Genomic DNA, 14,552 nt, shown 5'->3' on the forward strand with positions numbered 1-14,552 from the left:
TTCCCCATCTTGTCCCCCCTCCCCCCCCAAAAAAGATGCTTTTTGAGAAGGAAGAAGACTTTATGGTCTGGGCCTGGCTCCCTTTGCTGCCCTAGCTCTCCCCAAGTGCAGAGGGTCAGAGATTTAACTTTGAGCTCTGGTTACTAGCTGTTTGACTATGGTATGATCACTTAAACAAGTCCCAGTGCTCAAAGTCCTGTGATGGGGCAGGTATGGGTCAGCAGGGAAGCATCCTTTTAAAGAATTCAAGGGCAGAGTCATGAGGGGCATGAAAGGTTGTGAAAAGGTCACAATCCTGGCCAGGTCTGAATTTGCCTCTGACCAGATGTACACCCATCTGCTTACCTTGATTCCAACTCCCAAGCCTTTAAACAGCTGTCTGTTTCCCCTAACCCTGGCACCCACAACTGTCTGCCTGTCCTAGTTTTAGACCCCTTTGCTTATTCCTGAGATTTCTCAGCCCTTGTTGACTTCACCATTTTGGTAATCCATTCTCTTCTACTCTTTCTGAATTTCTTCTCCATGTTCTACCCAGTCTACCCTGTGTGTTCCTTTTATCCCAGCTAAGAGTGTTTTCTTCATTGGCCGGCCCCAGTCAAGGCCTCTGCTGCCCTCTGCTGTCACAAATGACACCTAACACTTCTCTACAGCTTCTTGTTAAAGTACTGATCAGTTCGAGATCATTCTCATATTAGGACTTGATCCCATATATAAAATGGAGATCATATCTCTAGTATCTACCTAACAGGGTTGTGGCAAGGCAATAGAATAGTTCAGATCCCAATTCTGTCAGATTAGAGAATAATGAACATGTATCTTACTGATGCAGACCCAGGCTTCATCAGTGTTGAACAGGGGAGTGAATCCACAAAGTACCTTCTACATCTTGAACCCACAGAACAATCTGGAAAACACAGAGGAGCGATTCCGAGCCCGCTTCTGCAGGTGGGATGAGGAGAGAAAAAGGAATGTCTAAGGGTTCACTTAGAGACACCTAACTGGGGTGGGAGGGAGGAAAATGGGTTCTCTAATTTTACTTACCTCTTTAGTATTTCCTTTGTTTTTTTTCCCCTTTTTTTTTTCCATTGCACTTTGTATTTTGTTCCTTTCCACAGTGAGGCTGGCTGGAAAGGGCTCGTTGGTGAAGCCCCAAGCCAAGAACAGGTCCAAGCAGCCCTGACAGAGCATGATCTGTATATGTGAGTATCTGGGGTGGAAAGAGGGACAAGAATGGGGTCATCTGGGTCCTGTTGCCCTTTCTTGTGGGGACCTCTCAAAAGCTGAAGCTTCAGAACTCTTATTTACTAAGTAAAGTTACGCAGAAAGAATTGGTTGATGATGTAGGTTAATAAAATGGAAAGAAAGGGTAGTTTAAGAACGAGAAATTAAGTCATAGGTTCTAACTCATTCTGTCTCTGCATCAGTTATGCAGGGCATGGGGCTGGTGCCTCCTTCCTGGATGGGCAGGCAATTCAGCGGCTCAACTGCCGAGCAGTGGCCTTACTGTTTGGGTGTAGCAGTGCTGCCCTAGCTGTACAGGGGAATCTGGAAGGGGCTGGCATCGTTCTCAAGTACATCATTGCAGGCTGGTGAGTCCTGATTGGGAGGATCAGTCCTGGAGAAATAGAGAACTCCCCCTCTCACCCATCTTCTCCCCCCAAACTGGCTCACTCTAGCTCTTTCAGGCTCTCTGGCCTTCCCTTTCTCACACACATTTCAGCTTTGGATTTTGAGCTGTAGCTCAGCTGATTCTTTCCTTTTCTTTGTTACCCCCATAACCAGAGCTTTCCTATGGCACCTTTGCCTTTGCTTCAACTCTGTCCCAAAATGAACTGGCAAATGGTATTTTTTCCCTCTCTTAGCTTTTCTATCTATAGATCTATCCCAGGCCTCTTCTTAACTTCTTTTCCTTTGTTTTCCTAGCCCCCTGTTTTTGGGGAACCTATGGGATGTGACAGACAGAGAAATAGACCGTTACACAGAAGCACTGCTGCAAGGCTGGCTGGAGGCTGGCTCGGGGGCTCCCCTCCTCTCCTATGTCATCCAGGCACGCCAGGCTCCCAGACTCAAATACCTCATCGGTGCTGCACCAGTAGCCTATGGCTTACCTGTGTCCCTCCAGTGATACTTAGAAAAAGTCTCCTTTTGGTCCTTACCTCTGGTTTCTTTGTCCAACCCCCTGCTTCTGAAATTCCCCCGTTTCATATTAAATGATTTTTTTCATTGTTTATGTGTTTTTACTCATTGTAATAAAGTTATTACTTAAAAACTTTGTTGTGCCTGGTTTATCTGAAGGGATTGCTAAAAACATTTCTCTGCACCTTCTTTGTTGGTGTTTTGACAAACTTGAGCTTTGTACTGTAAGTTTACATGACCTGTGGGTTACCTTACTTTGTGCCTATGCTCTTTATTTCACTTAAAGGCCAACATTTAAGGTAGAGAAAGTGAGTTTTTGAGTGTGGGGCAGTGGTGTTGGCAGCAGATGGGTCTAACTCTCCCAACAGAAAATGTTTCTGGGGAGGAGTGGAGGGAAAACCTGCATAAAGTTGCGGGGAGGGGGGGGGTCCTGTGGCGTTTGAAAGGGCTTTGCCCTGGTCAGGCTATTTCTTTTCCTCTGACGACCGAGGTTGCCTTCAAGGTGGATGGGCCAGGAGGAGACAGCCAGAGGGAATAGTAACCTTTCCCTTCTCGGAGCTAAATTGTGTGATACAAAGTGCATTCAGTGAACAAGTAATAAGTGCCTCCTGGTGTGCCAGAGACTGCGCCTACAGAACAGAGGCTGGTTCTGCGCTATAGCCAGTAGTATCACTATCCCTGGGGAGGAAATCCTTTATTTAAGAAAATTCTGCCATTTAGTCTTAGAGCTTTGCCAGGAGGGCTGAGAAACTATGCCTTGACCCTTACTATAAAGCCAGGATGTATCGGGGCAGCACTCGAACCCAGGACTTCCAGGCTGCCGGCCCCTTCTATCCATCCTACTTCACTATCTTCTCCGGCTACAAAACACTAGGTGAGATGGCCCTTTTTCCCCGCAGGAGTTGGGGGGATACCCGTGCGCGAAGAAGCGAACGCGGTCTAGACACAACACTAACACGGCATTTCTAACTCTGCAAAGAGCAGGGCAACGTGCTGGATACATTGTAGCGGGCGGGGCGGGGCGGGGCGGCCCTGCCTTTCATCTTTCCCAGCTGCGGGGCCGCACCAGGAGCCCCGGAGGAGCGCCTGTCCACGGAATCCTGGGCTAGGGGCTGGCCGGCGGCCGAGGATCATAGAGAGGGCCGGTAGGGCGAGCACCTCCCCGCGCCATAGAGACGCGCCCGGGGGGAGGCTAGAGCGCCTCCCACGCCCGGCGTGCCCCGCTCTTGTCCAGCCTCCCAACATGGCGCAGTCAGTGAACATCACGGAGCTGTCGCTGTCGCAGCTGGAGATGCTCAAGAACCAGCTGGACCAGGTGAGGCCGGGCCCGGGGCGCCCAGGACCCCAGGCCCCCACCCATCCCTGCCGGGCCCCCTCCTCATTCTTGTTTCCCTCCCCCCCACTCCCCTTACAGGAGGTGGAGTTTCTCTCCTCATCCATCGCGCAGCTCAAGGTTGTACAGACCAAATACGTGGAGGCCAAGGAGTGTCTGAATGTGCTGAACAAGAGCAACGAGGGTACGGGGGGAGGATGGGCAGAGGGCAGCCTCGGGGAGGGGAGGAGGGAGGGCAGTCTCTGGGGGCTGCATGGGAGGGAAGAAGCTCAGGGGCTTGGGAGCAGAGAGAAGAGGGCAACCTCGGAGGGATGAGAGGATCTGGGAGAGAAGGCAAGGTGGGGATGGCTTTTTGCGTTGTTAATCCGTCACCCCAAATTTAAGAAGTAGCTATTCAGATATATCATTCTCTGCCCCCTCCGTCCTCGAACCAAAGGCCTTCAATTTCTTTTACATTTTGACTTGTAAGGTAAAATGTCAGAATCCCCCCCTTCCTTCCTTTTCCTACCACCTCAGTTTTTGTTATCAGACTGAATAGGTCCAGCCTGGAAAAACTCCTGGTTGGGTTTTCTTTTAGTATCTTGTCTGTAAGCCCTGATTGCCTTCCCCAGATGTTTATGTCTGTTACCTTCACAGGGAAAGAATTACTCGTCCCATTGACCAGTTCTGTATCCTTCCCACTGGGGGCTGCCGTTTTCCTTCCCATCTAGAAAACAGTTTTGGTTCCTCCAGCAGAATCCTTTCCATGCTTGACTGAGAAAATACCTCCCTCACATGGTGCCAGAGGATGTTCCTCAGTTATCCTGCTGTCATCTAACCCGAGCTCTCTTCAGATGTTTGAGTTCTGGTGGCCTGTGGAAAGGGAAAGAGTTAATTCTAACTCTCCGATCCAAGTTTATACTGGCCCTTTGAGTACTGGGGTCCATGTACCAGATTAAGTATAAGGCAACATCCTGGCTACCACAGTATAGGTAGAGCTGAGATCAAGCAATATCCTTGCCTCTTAGGAGCTTATTAGTGAAACAAAATGAGCTATAAACTATATACAAGTCACAGAGGAGTAGAGATGAGGGAAGGAAGAAGACAGCGTGTGTATTTCTTTACAATTTGAGATTAACTATCCCTTTACCTTATGTCAGTAGACTATTCTGGGCACTGTGCAAGTCGGGTTATAGAGAAAAATCCCTGTATTTTGTAGTCTAATAGACTTCCTTAAACTGTAAAACAGAAATAACTACAGATGGAAGATAGTTGACTAATAGACATCGAATGACTTCATAGAATTTACTTCATACGTAAATCAAGAGCCAAGTTGTTGGTGGGTTGGGAAATGAGGCCTGGGTTTTATATTTGCTGGTGGCGTTCAGTTACGTCTCTCTCTTTGTGACCCCTTTTGAGATATTCTTGGCAAAGATACTAGAGTGGTTTGCCATTTCTTCTCCAGCTTATTTTAAAGATAAGGAAACTGAGGCAAACAGGTTACATGACTTGCCCAAGGTCACACAGCTAGTGTCTGAGGCCAAATTTGAACTGGTGCTCTGTCCACTGTACTACCTATCACTGCCCATATATTCAGTAGGCTTGTGGAAAGTTGTCTTTTATCAGTCTGTGAGTGCTAATGGGAGGAACATTTCAGGAAGAGCAATGGATTTAGTTTTGATTGTTGAGAAGGTGGAATTGGAATTTTCAATGTGGGCACCTTCTTATAGATTCCTAGGGCTCTCTGTTCACAGAGAACCCCTTGACCTTTCTCCTCATTATCCATTTCATTTTATGCTAAGTTCATAACTCTCTAGCTTCAGAACCCCTGGATTATCATCATGTGCTTCATGGCTTTTGAGAGGGGAAGTGAAGGTGTCCCAGGCTGGGCTAGCCCTTTCCTTAATCCTCACCCCTCAGATGTATGTACCTGGGAAGCTACATGATGTGGAGCATGTTCTCATTGATGTAGGAACTGGCTACTATGTGGAGAAGGTAAGTTGGTGAGAGAGGAGGGGGTGGGAGACAGCATCATTGACAGTGGGGATACCTCTCCCTGAGAGTACATGAGACTCATTAACTTCTTCTCCTTTGGCAGTCAGCAGATGATGCTAAAGACTTCTTCAAGAGGAAGATTGACTTCCTCACTAAGCAGATGGAAAAAATTCAGCCCGCTCTGCAGGAGAAGCATGCCATGAAGCAGGGTGAGGCCATGGGTTCTAGGAGAAGTGAACCTCCTTTTTGTTTGATTCCAGGAATAGCACTGTCTTCCCATCTTTCTTTGTTGCCTTTGTCGTTCTCTGGGTGTCACATGTGCTTGACTGGGCAATTACCCTTCTGTGAGTAGAGTTGTCCTAGGCTTTGTGGAGAGATTCAGAGATAGGTGAAGATGTGCCTGCTGTGGGGGTGGTCCCAGTTTAGTGGGGGATAAAAAACATATTTGCCTCAGAAGATCTGTGACTTCATCAATGTGGGTGCTCCCTCCGCGGTACAAACTACAACCCATCCACAGTCTATGATCACGTGCAGTTCTTGTCTTTGTTTTTCCATTGCTGTCTGCCCAGGGGACCGGAAGCATTCCCTTGGCTCTTTTACTATGTCCAGGGTGCCAGTGTAGCACTCTATCTGTCCATCTGTTACACAACTTCTTACTCTAAAAACTTCATTGATAATATGGCACACCCTACTTTTGCCTGCCATGATCTTTTCACTGCACTTTGGGTCATTTAAATGTCGATTCTTTTGAGATAGTAGAGTTCCATGATTCAACCACATAGCATCATCTGGAAACCACTGCCAGTAAAAAGAAGGGCTTTTGTGGCAGGGAACAGTTTGGAATTACAGAAAATGCTGTTCGGCTTCCCCAGTACAATTCAACCCGATCTTAGATAACTTTTTTTTTTTTGGTTAGGCAATTGGGGTTAAGTGACTTGCCCAGAGTCACACAGCTAGTGAGCGTTATGTGTCTCAGGCCGGATTTGAACTCAGGTCTTCCTGACTGCAGGGCCGGTGCTTTCTCCACTGCGCTACCTAGCTGCCCCCTCAACCCGATCTTAAACTCCCTATTCAGTTCACGACCCAGCATATTTGGACTGTCTACAATGCCTTTTTGAGATTTCTGTTTTCAGAAATTTCTGTTGCAACTGATTCTTCATCCACTTGTTTTTTCCTGAGTGGATTGCAAGGCTTATCTCTTTTAGGTGCTTTTTTTGGGTTTTCCTTAAAGATCATTTTTTGCTTTCTTGGGTTCAGTGTCTTCAGTATAATATCTTCTGTAAATGGGACCCTATGGAGAACCTTAAGGCATATCTCTTATGCTTCACTTGATGTCACTATTCAGAGAACTTTTAATGAAGTTATGTCCATGACCACATCTGTCATGGAATCCTGCATGATTTCAGTATATGTACTGAGACATCTTGTTGGAACAGAACTTTTAAAGCTTTGTGTTTTTCTACTGTGTCAAATGCATTTTGGAAAATATTTTGGGTTTTTTTTTATATTGTTGTCATTTTCCACTCTCAGTAGATGCTTCCTTTGTAAAGGAAGTATTAAACTCAGGAAAAACAGACCATCACATTGACCATATCTGATGGTATGTAGTGTTTTCTGTACCTGTAATCCACTGCTTCTCTACTGAAAGGAAATTATCTTTCAGCATCAGTTCTCTAAGTCAAGACTGGCCATTGAATTGAATCCTAATCTATTTTAATATTTTTCTTCCTTTACATTAACATGTTCACATCTGTCTTACTTTGGTTCTGTTTTGCTTTATATTAATTCATTCAAATCTGAATTCTATGTAGTCATTGTTTCTTATGGTGGAATTAATTATTATCTTATTTGATCCTTTGGACAGTCCTTGGAGAAAGGTGCTATTTTTTGTTATTCTCATTTTACCTACGAGGAAATTGAGGTTAAATGACTTGCCCAGGGTCACACAGCTAGTAAGTGTTTGAAGCTGGATTTGAACTCAGGTCTTCTTGTCTCCATCCACTGTGCCACCTAGATTACGTACAGTCACGTACTACGTTTGTTCAGACATTTTCCATTCAATTGCACTTATTTCATTTCCAGTTACTTTTGTTTCAAGTGCATGCTTGTAATCAAGAAACATTAGCACAGCAAGATCTTATATTTTCTATATCTTTCTGTCTGTGACTGAAGATTTGGCTCTACTATAAAAAAAAATTCATCTTTGAATGCTTTTTCCTTTCTCATGTTTTCATCAAGGCTACCTTCAATTCGTGTGGAAATAATTCTCATAAATATATTATAGAAGTGGGAAAAGAGTCCATAGTTGCTATTTGGTCGCCTTTTTTTTATAAAGTTATTTGTAATGTTTTTTATTCTTTTGAAATTCCCTGCTCTTTGAGATATCTTGAAAATTCATCAGTGAATGTCATTAGTATTGTGTCACCTTCAGCAGAGGTTTATTCTGTATATATTTGGTCATGTCCAGCCACTCTTTTTGACTTCATCTGAAGTGCTGGTTCCTTTTCATTGAAGTGGTTGAGTCCGGATACATTGTTTTCAGTATCATTAATTATGAAACTGTTATTATGATAGCAACATGAACAGAGCTGATTTCATTCCATGAGTATTTTCCTTTGTAGTTTCATCCATAAACACTCTCTGATCTTACTCAACTAAGTACTTAAAATTTTGTTATCTTTTGGTTTTTTTATATCACCCTCATTTTGGAAAGTACCCCCACTGAGCTATCCTCTGTAACAAGGAATTTTACAAAAGGAAGAGAAAAAAGGATTGAGTTCTGCAAAGAAACCAATACCCATGGGCTCATACCTCTGCAAAGAAAGGGCTAGGATGTGCATTTTTTAATTGTTCTCTAAGACTAAGCTTTTTGATCATTGTAATTGTTCTACAGGCTTGTTTCCTTTCTATTGCTTTTTGCTTTTTTTTTTGTGAAGGGGCAACGGGTGCATACTTCATAATCTTCCATTGCCCTATGTATGTAGCTTTTGAAGATAAACTTATACCCTAAGCTGATATTACCCTTAGCTCCCATGTCTCATTGCATTTGCTTGCTGAGGTGGTTTCAAGGCTCTTCTGGCCTTTACATTGTGTTAAACTTCTCAAAGAATTGGTGACAATTGAAACATTGTCTTTACTGGGATCTATTTCCCTTTTTTCAGAATCAACACCTTGTTTGAATAGGTCAGTTTGGAACTGCTGTAATTGCATTCATAGGTGTGTCACAGGGTTCTCTCTTGGGCCTTTTCCTCTTCTCTCTCTCTACTATCTTAGTGATCTCATCACCTCCCATGAATTTAGTTATGTCTCCAAACTATATCCAGCCATCAGCTCTTTTGCTGAGCTCCAGTTCTGCACCTCTGCAATTGTCCAACCAAGCTGGACATCTCCACCTGCCTGTTACATAGGCATCTCACTCGACATGTTCATAAGCTTTTTTCCTAAACCTGTCCCTGCTTCTGATTTCCCTTTGTAAGGCATTCCTACCTTCACGACGATCTAGAATCTAGAAGTAACTTTCCACGGCACATGATAGGCTCTTAATAAATGCTTGTTGGTTGATTGAGCCTTGCCTCTTCACTCTTACTGTTCCCCTCATAGCTACTCAGCTGCCAAGTCTCGTTGGTACTGCCTCTCAGCATCTCTCACATCTCTTGCTTTCTGATGCTATAAACCACCCTATTTCAGGCCTTCGTTAACTTTTATGAAAACTATTACAGGAGCCTTCTAATTGGTCCCCCTGCCTCAAGTCTTTTTCATTTTAAATTTAATTTTATATTATTTTCACCTCTGATTCTTTCCCACCCTCTTTCACCTTTCTATCCATTGAGAAGACATGAAAAATAAAGCCCATTACAAATGTGTAGAGTCGTGCAAAACAAATTTTAGAATTAGCCATGTCAGGAAGAAAAGAAACTTCAGTGTGCATTGAGTATCAGTTCTCTATCTGGAGACAGATAGGATGTTTTATCATGAGTCCTTTGGAAATATGGTTGGTCATTGTGTTGATCAGAATTAATAAGTCTTTCAAAGTTGATTATCTTTACAATATGGTTGTTAGTGTATATATTGTTCTCCTGATTTTGCTCTTCACTGTGCATTAGTTCGCACAAGTCTTCCCAGGTTTTCCTGAAACCATCCCCTACATCATTTCTTAACAGCACAATAGTATTCCATAAAATTAATAACTTGTTCAGCCATTCCCCAATTGATAGGCATCCCATTAGTCTTCCATTCTTTGCCACCACAAAAAGAGCTGCCGTCAATATTTTTGTGTGTATGAGTCCTTTTCCTCTTTCTTGGATCTCTTTGGAGTAGAAACTTAGTAACAATATCACTGGGTCAAAGGGCATGCACAGTTTAATATCTTTTTGTCCCTGCCTCCAGTCTTTCCCCTCTCCAGTCCAACCTCTATATAACTGTCAAACTGATATTCCTAAAATATAGGTTTGACCACATCACTGCCCTGTTCAAGAAGCTTCAGTGGCTACTCAGATTCTTCTGCCTGGCATTTAAAACTTTTCCCAAACTGGCTCCAGCCTGTCTTTCCAGGCATGTTACACGTTGCTGTCCCTAATGCACAAATTCTAAGCAAACTGAACTACTTGCTTTTCCTTGTAAAAGACATTCCATCTTCCATCTCCATGACTTTGCAAAGGCTGTCCTCCCTGACTAGACTATTCTAGGCCTTTCCTGATTTTCCCATTGTTATTGCCACCCCCAAGTCATTTTGTATTTATTTTGCATATATCCCATGTTTACCCATCTGTAAACATGTTATATTCCCCCAGCTGCTTGAATGCATGAACCATCTTTTTATTTGCACTCCCAGGGCCTAGTAGGAATTGGCCCATAGAGACAGAATGCTTGCTGATTGATGGACTGGGGGGGGCGGGGCACGCAAAGACACAGGTGATATGCCAAGTATTAATTTTTCAAGCTATAATTTTCATTTTTGTGATACTCACTGCTCACTAGCACTTATAACTCTTTTGTTCTTGTAAGTCAACAAGCATTTATTAAGTGCTTACTATATGCCAGGCACTAGACTAAGTCCTGGGATACAAAGAAAGGCAAAAACATTCCTGTCTTCAAAAAGCTCACATTTTAAAGAATTTTACATTCAAGTTATATACAGTGGAAGGTAATCTCAGAGGGCAGGAACGAGAATTAACTTTATCAAAGCTCTTATTGCCTCCACCCTAATTAATTTGGAACATTGAGGTCATTTGTGTTTATGCCAGAATTAAAAGATATTTGGTATGCTTTCTTTGTCCAAAAATAGGTCCTAATTTAGTAAACCTAGGATCTTTTTCCAATGCGAAGGTCTTTAGTAATTTTTATTCTAAAAAAATTTATTCTGAACTTAACCACCAAAAAAAAGCATTTCCATACACATAGCAGAACACAAAAGAGAGTTCTGTATGAAATGACATCTCCATTTCATGCTGCTCGCTTTTTTAAAAGAATGTAGTAAATTCTACACATTACTTTCAACATTGTCCTGCTTATCTGCCTCCCCCAGAATTTCCTTCTCTTCTATACATTAAAAAAAAAAAATCACAGTGGCCCTCTTCCTTTGGATGTGTAACCCTGACTGACAGAAAAGTAAGGTTAAAAAAACTTATGAGAATAAGCACAGTCAAGCAGAAAGAATCCACAGAATGGCCGTGTCTAAGAGTGTGTGTCTGTATCTTGTGTCTCTGCAGACAAGGTTGATCATTGCATTGATCCAAGTGCTCGTCTCTCAAAGTTGCTTTTCTTTACAGTGTTGCTGTCTGCCAAAAAAATGGTTCTCATTGGACACACTTCATTCTGTGCCTGTTCATACATGTCGTGTTCTCCCTGCCTTCTCTTTACCCTCTTCATACCTCTCAGAATAGCCATTCCACCTACAGGACCTCTTTTTCATGTTGACCCGAGATATTTATTTCTTCTCCCCCATTAGCATATTATCACATCATAGCGTTCCCTCCAGTTGCTGAGATGAATGTGCCTTTCTAGGTTTCTCTGGACTCTCTTGTGTTAGCATTTCAAAGTTCCTACTCAGCTCTAGTCTTTTCATCAGAAATTCTGGGAAGTCCTCTCCCATTAAAGGTCAGTTTCCCCCTTCTGTATATTATATTAATCTCTGCAGGTTAAGTTACTGTTACTTGTAAGTTTGTCTGTTTTGCCTTTTGGAATATTGTATTCCAAGCTCTCTCATTTTTTAGTAAAAGCTGCCAGGTCTTGTATTGTCTTGCCAGTAGTTCTTGGTGCTTGAACTGTTACAAGTTGCTTGAAGTATTCTTTCTTTGATGCGAGAGTTCTGAATTTTAGTTATCAAATTCTTCATACTTCTCCTTTTGAGACTCTTTTCAGGAAGTGATTGGTAGAATCTTTCTGTCTTTACTTTCTTTTGTTCTAATAGATCTGCGCAATTTTCATTTGTGATTTTTTTTAAGTACTACGTCCAGTCTTTTTTTTTTTTATCATAGTTTTCAGGGAGTCCAATAATTTAATCTCTCCTTACTTGGGCCAGTTGTTTTTTGGTTATTAACTATTTTAGATTTTTGTGGGGGCTTTTTTTTTTACTTTTTCTAACTATCGTGGAACTGATTTCTCTTTGTTCTGTTGTAGTTTTCAGGGGTCCCCCTTGAAAGGTAAGGTTTACCTTTCTTAATTTCTGATTTTGGACTTTGTATAAGACCCAGTCTCTGCTCCTGCTGCACTTTTGGATGGTGTGGTTGATCCTGCTTGGTCTTGCCCTGGTTTACTTGAGTTCTCATGCTCACCTCCCCCTCAAATAGTTAGGCCCCCGTGGATCTTTTGAGGTTCAGAGTTCTGACTCAAAGACCTCAGGGTATCTGGGCCTGGGCCCTCCTGACCTGAAGGTTGCTGCACCCCATAGTTACCCTGTGCTGTGTGGATGCCTGCTCTATAAGCAAGAAACTTGCTCATCTTAAACCTTTTCCTTTCCCACTTCTTCCATCTTCTTTTGCTTCCTGAGGCCTGGCTCCCTCTTGGTGACTTTCCCTGGCTACCTTTTTCAGTTCTGGGCAGATTTTCTCTCCCAGCCCTGGTGGGAGTAGGGGTGTTAGAATGTTCCTCCCCCCCATTTATTCTTTAGGCTCTCCCTCCACCTCCATTACTTCATAACCTCCCCTATTTGGGGGTTCATTAAACTTAATCACATTTACCAGCCAGCCAAGATTCTAGTAGTTGTCATCTACTGACCTCTGGGACATGCTTCTCCTTTCCTCAAAAAGTTCATTGCCTGGCTCATAATCTTTCTTTCTTTCCCAAATCCTGCCCTCATATTAGGAAACATCATCATACTTATTGATACTCCCTCAAACACACACATCTCTCATTTCCTCAGCTTACTCATATCCAATGACTTCATCCTCCACTCTGCCTCTGCTACAGTGGAGATAATTGATCTTTTTATCAATTCTACTTCCATGTCTTAGGAACTCTGAAATTTCCTTTTTGATCATAATCTGTTGTCATTCTACCTTTCCCTTGGCCTTCCATCCTAAATCCTGTTCTTTCTTCTCCCTGTGACTTCCATTTCCTGCACCCTTAGTTCTTTCCCAGGCCATTGCCTCGGCAGCACTAGGTGGTGAACCAGTTAAACTTCTCACTGTCCTGGTCTCTTGAATCCCTTGCTCCCTTATCCTGTTGCCAGTTCTGTGCCTTTTTTTTTTTTAAGGCAATTGGGGTTAAGTGACTTGCCCAGGGTCACACAGCTAGTGAGTGTCAAGTGATTGGTCTGAGGCCAGATTTGAACTTAGGTCCTCCTGACTTCAGGGCCGGTGCTCTATCCACTGCGCCACCCAGCTGCCCCTAGTTCTGTGTCTTTTTAACTGGCTCTTCCCCCATGCCAGGAATTCTCTCCCTCTGGCTTCACTACCTTCCTTTGGACACCAGCCTAAAGTCCCTCCTTCTCCAAGAAGCCTTTCCTGATCATTCCCAAAATGCTGATGCCTTCCCTCTGATGAGTATCTTTAACTTACCCTGTATATATCTTGTTTGTACCTAGCTGTTTGCCTGTTGTCTTCATTAGACTGTCCTTAGGGCTGCGTTTGTTTTTTGTTTTTGCTTGTTTCTTTTTGCTTTTCTTTGCATCCCTGTTGGCCCAGTGCCCAGTACAGAGTAGGCTATAATATATAATAATAATTATTATATAATAATAAACGATTGTTGACTGACTTCCTCTCCGGGGGACTTTTATGATCATCCTGGTGATATCTGGGAGAGACCCTCTGGTCTTTCTGATCCAAGCCACAAAGCCTTCCAGGTGAGGATTGTCCCATAAGAGTCTGGCCCCACTGGAGACTACCTTTCACCAGGGCTTTCCTTTAAATCATCTATCACTATCTGGTGTGAACCTAAAGGTTTTGCCACAGTAGGCAGACCTGCTGGCCAGAAGTCTCACTAGAATTTTCTTGAGGAAAGTAATGAGGGTAGTTAAGGCTTCTTTCACTGAATCCCAAACCCTATTTTCCTGCCTGTCATTACTCTTTTCCTGTGCTCACCTTTATACTGGAATCACGGAGGATCAAGTGTTAAAACTCTTAGCCCGGACTTTGCTGTTTACCTGCAGAAACAGAAAGAGCCGCCCCCCCCCCCCCCCCCCGCGCTTTGGGCCGGTCTCTGTATTTCTCTCTCTTGGGGACCCTCCCTGGCCAAAGAACGTGCGGCTACCATCTGCCTTTGCACGGAGAATCCCATTCAGCCTCGCCTGCGGCTTGGGGCCCACCTTGCTAGATGCACGGTGGGGCTGGAGTGCGGGAGTTGGCGGTGCTCGGGAGACCCTGCCCAGGTGCACGCGTCTGCCGACTCGCCCTGATCCCTGTACAGCGGCCTGACCCCTGAGCCTCTCTTTCTCTTTCTCCCTGCAGCTATCATGGAGATGATGAGCCAGAAGATTCAGCAGCTCACAGCAATGGGGACGTCCCAGGCAGCTACGGCCAAAGCCTGAGAGGGGGTGGGGGGAGCCGAGAGCCCGTGTACAGAACCAATAAAAGTGTCCGCCGGGCCCAGCCGGATCTCGAGTCGCTTTTCTCATCCTACACTGACCCACGGGAGGCGGGGACAGGGCGAGGTCAAACCGCCAGGCCCCGGA

The 14,552-nt window shown here is 44.0% G+C and overlaps 2 protein-coding genes across 3 annotated transcripts in view; both read left to right on the plus strand.

The window, feature by feature from the left end:
* Positions 1-2,272, plus strand: part of ESPL1 (extra spindle pole bodies like 1, separase) — a 45,671-nt gene extending 43,399 nt beyond the window's left edge. The window contains exons 28-31 of the mRNA XM_020966259.2: positions 830-945; positions 1,116-1,199; positions 1,425-1,589; positions 1,924-2,272. Of these exons, the coding sequence (XP_020821918.1) occupies positions 830-945; positions 1,116-1,199; positions 1,425-1,589; positions 1,924-2,125 (567 nt within the window). The 3' untranslated portion in view covers positions 2,126-2,272. The remainder of the gene's footprint in view (positions 1-829; positions 946-1,115; positions 1,200-1,424; positions 1,590-1,923) is intronic.
* A 1,070-nt stretch (positions 2,273-3,342) lies between these two features.
* PFDN5 (prefoldin subunit 5) lies at positions 3,343-14,475 on the plus strand. 2 transcript variants are annotated; one of them, XM_020966122.2, is made up of 6 exons: positions 3,343-3,451; positions 3,551-3,653; positions 4,106-4,137; positions 5,369-5,443; positions 5,547-5,652; positions 14,329-14,475. In XM_020966122.2, exons 1-6 carry the CDS (start codon positions 3,380-3,382, stop codon positions 14,406-14,408), a joined length of 468 nt encoding a protein of 155 aa, XP_020821781.1. In that variant the 5' UTR covers positions 3,343-3,379; the 3' UTR covers positions 14,409-14,475. The 2 variants fall into 2 exon arrangements, with proteins under 2 accessions (XP_020821781.1, XP_020821782.1); XM_020966123.1 differs by lacking the exons at positions 3,551-3,653; positions 4,106-4,137 and having other exon boundaries at positions 3,344-3,451.
* Positions 14,476-14,552: the final 77 nt, after the last annotated feature.

This window comes from Phascolarctos cinereus, unplaced genomic scaffold (assembly GCF_003287225.1).
Source record: "Phascolarctos cinereus isolate Bilbo 61053 unplaced genomic scaffold, phaCin_HiC Scaffold_1;HRSCAF=81, whole genome shotgun sequence".
Classification (NCBI taxonomy): domain Eukaryota; kingdom Metazoa; phylum Chordata; class Mammalia; order Diprotodontia; family Phascolarctidae; genus Phascolarctos; species Phascolarctos cinereus.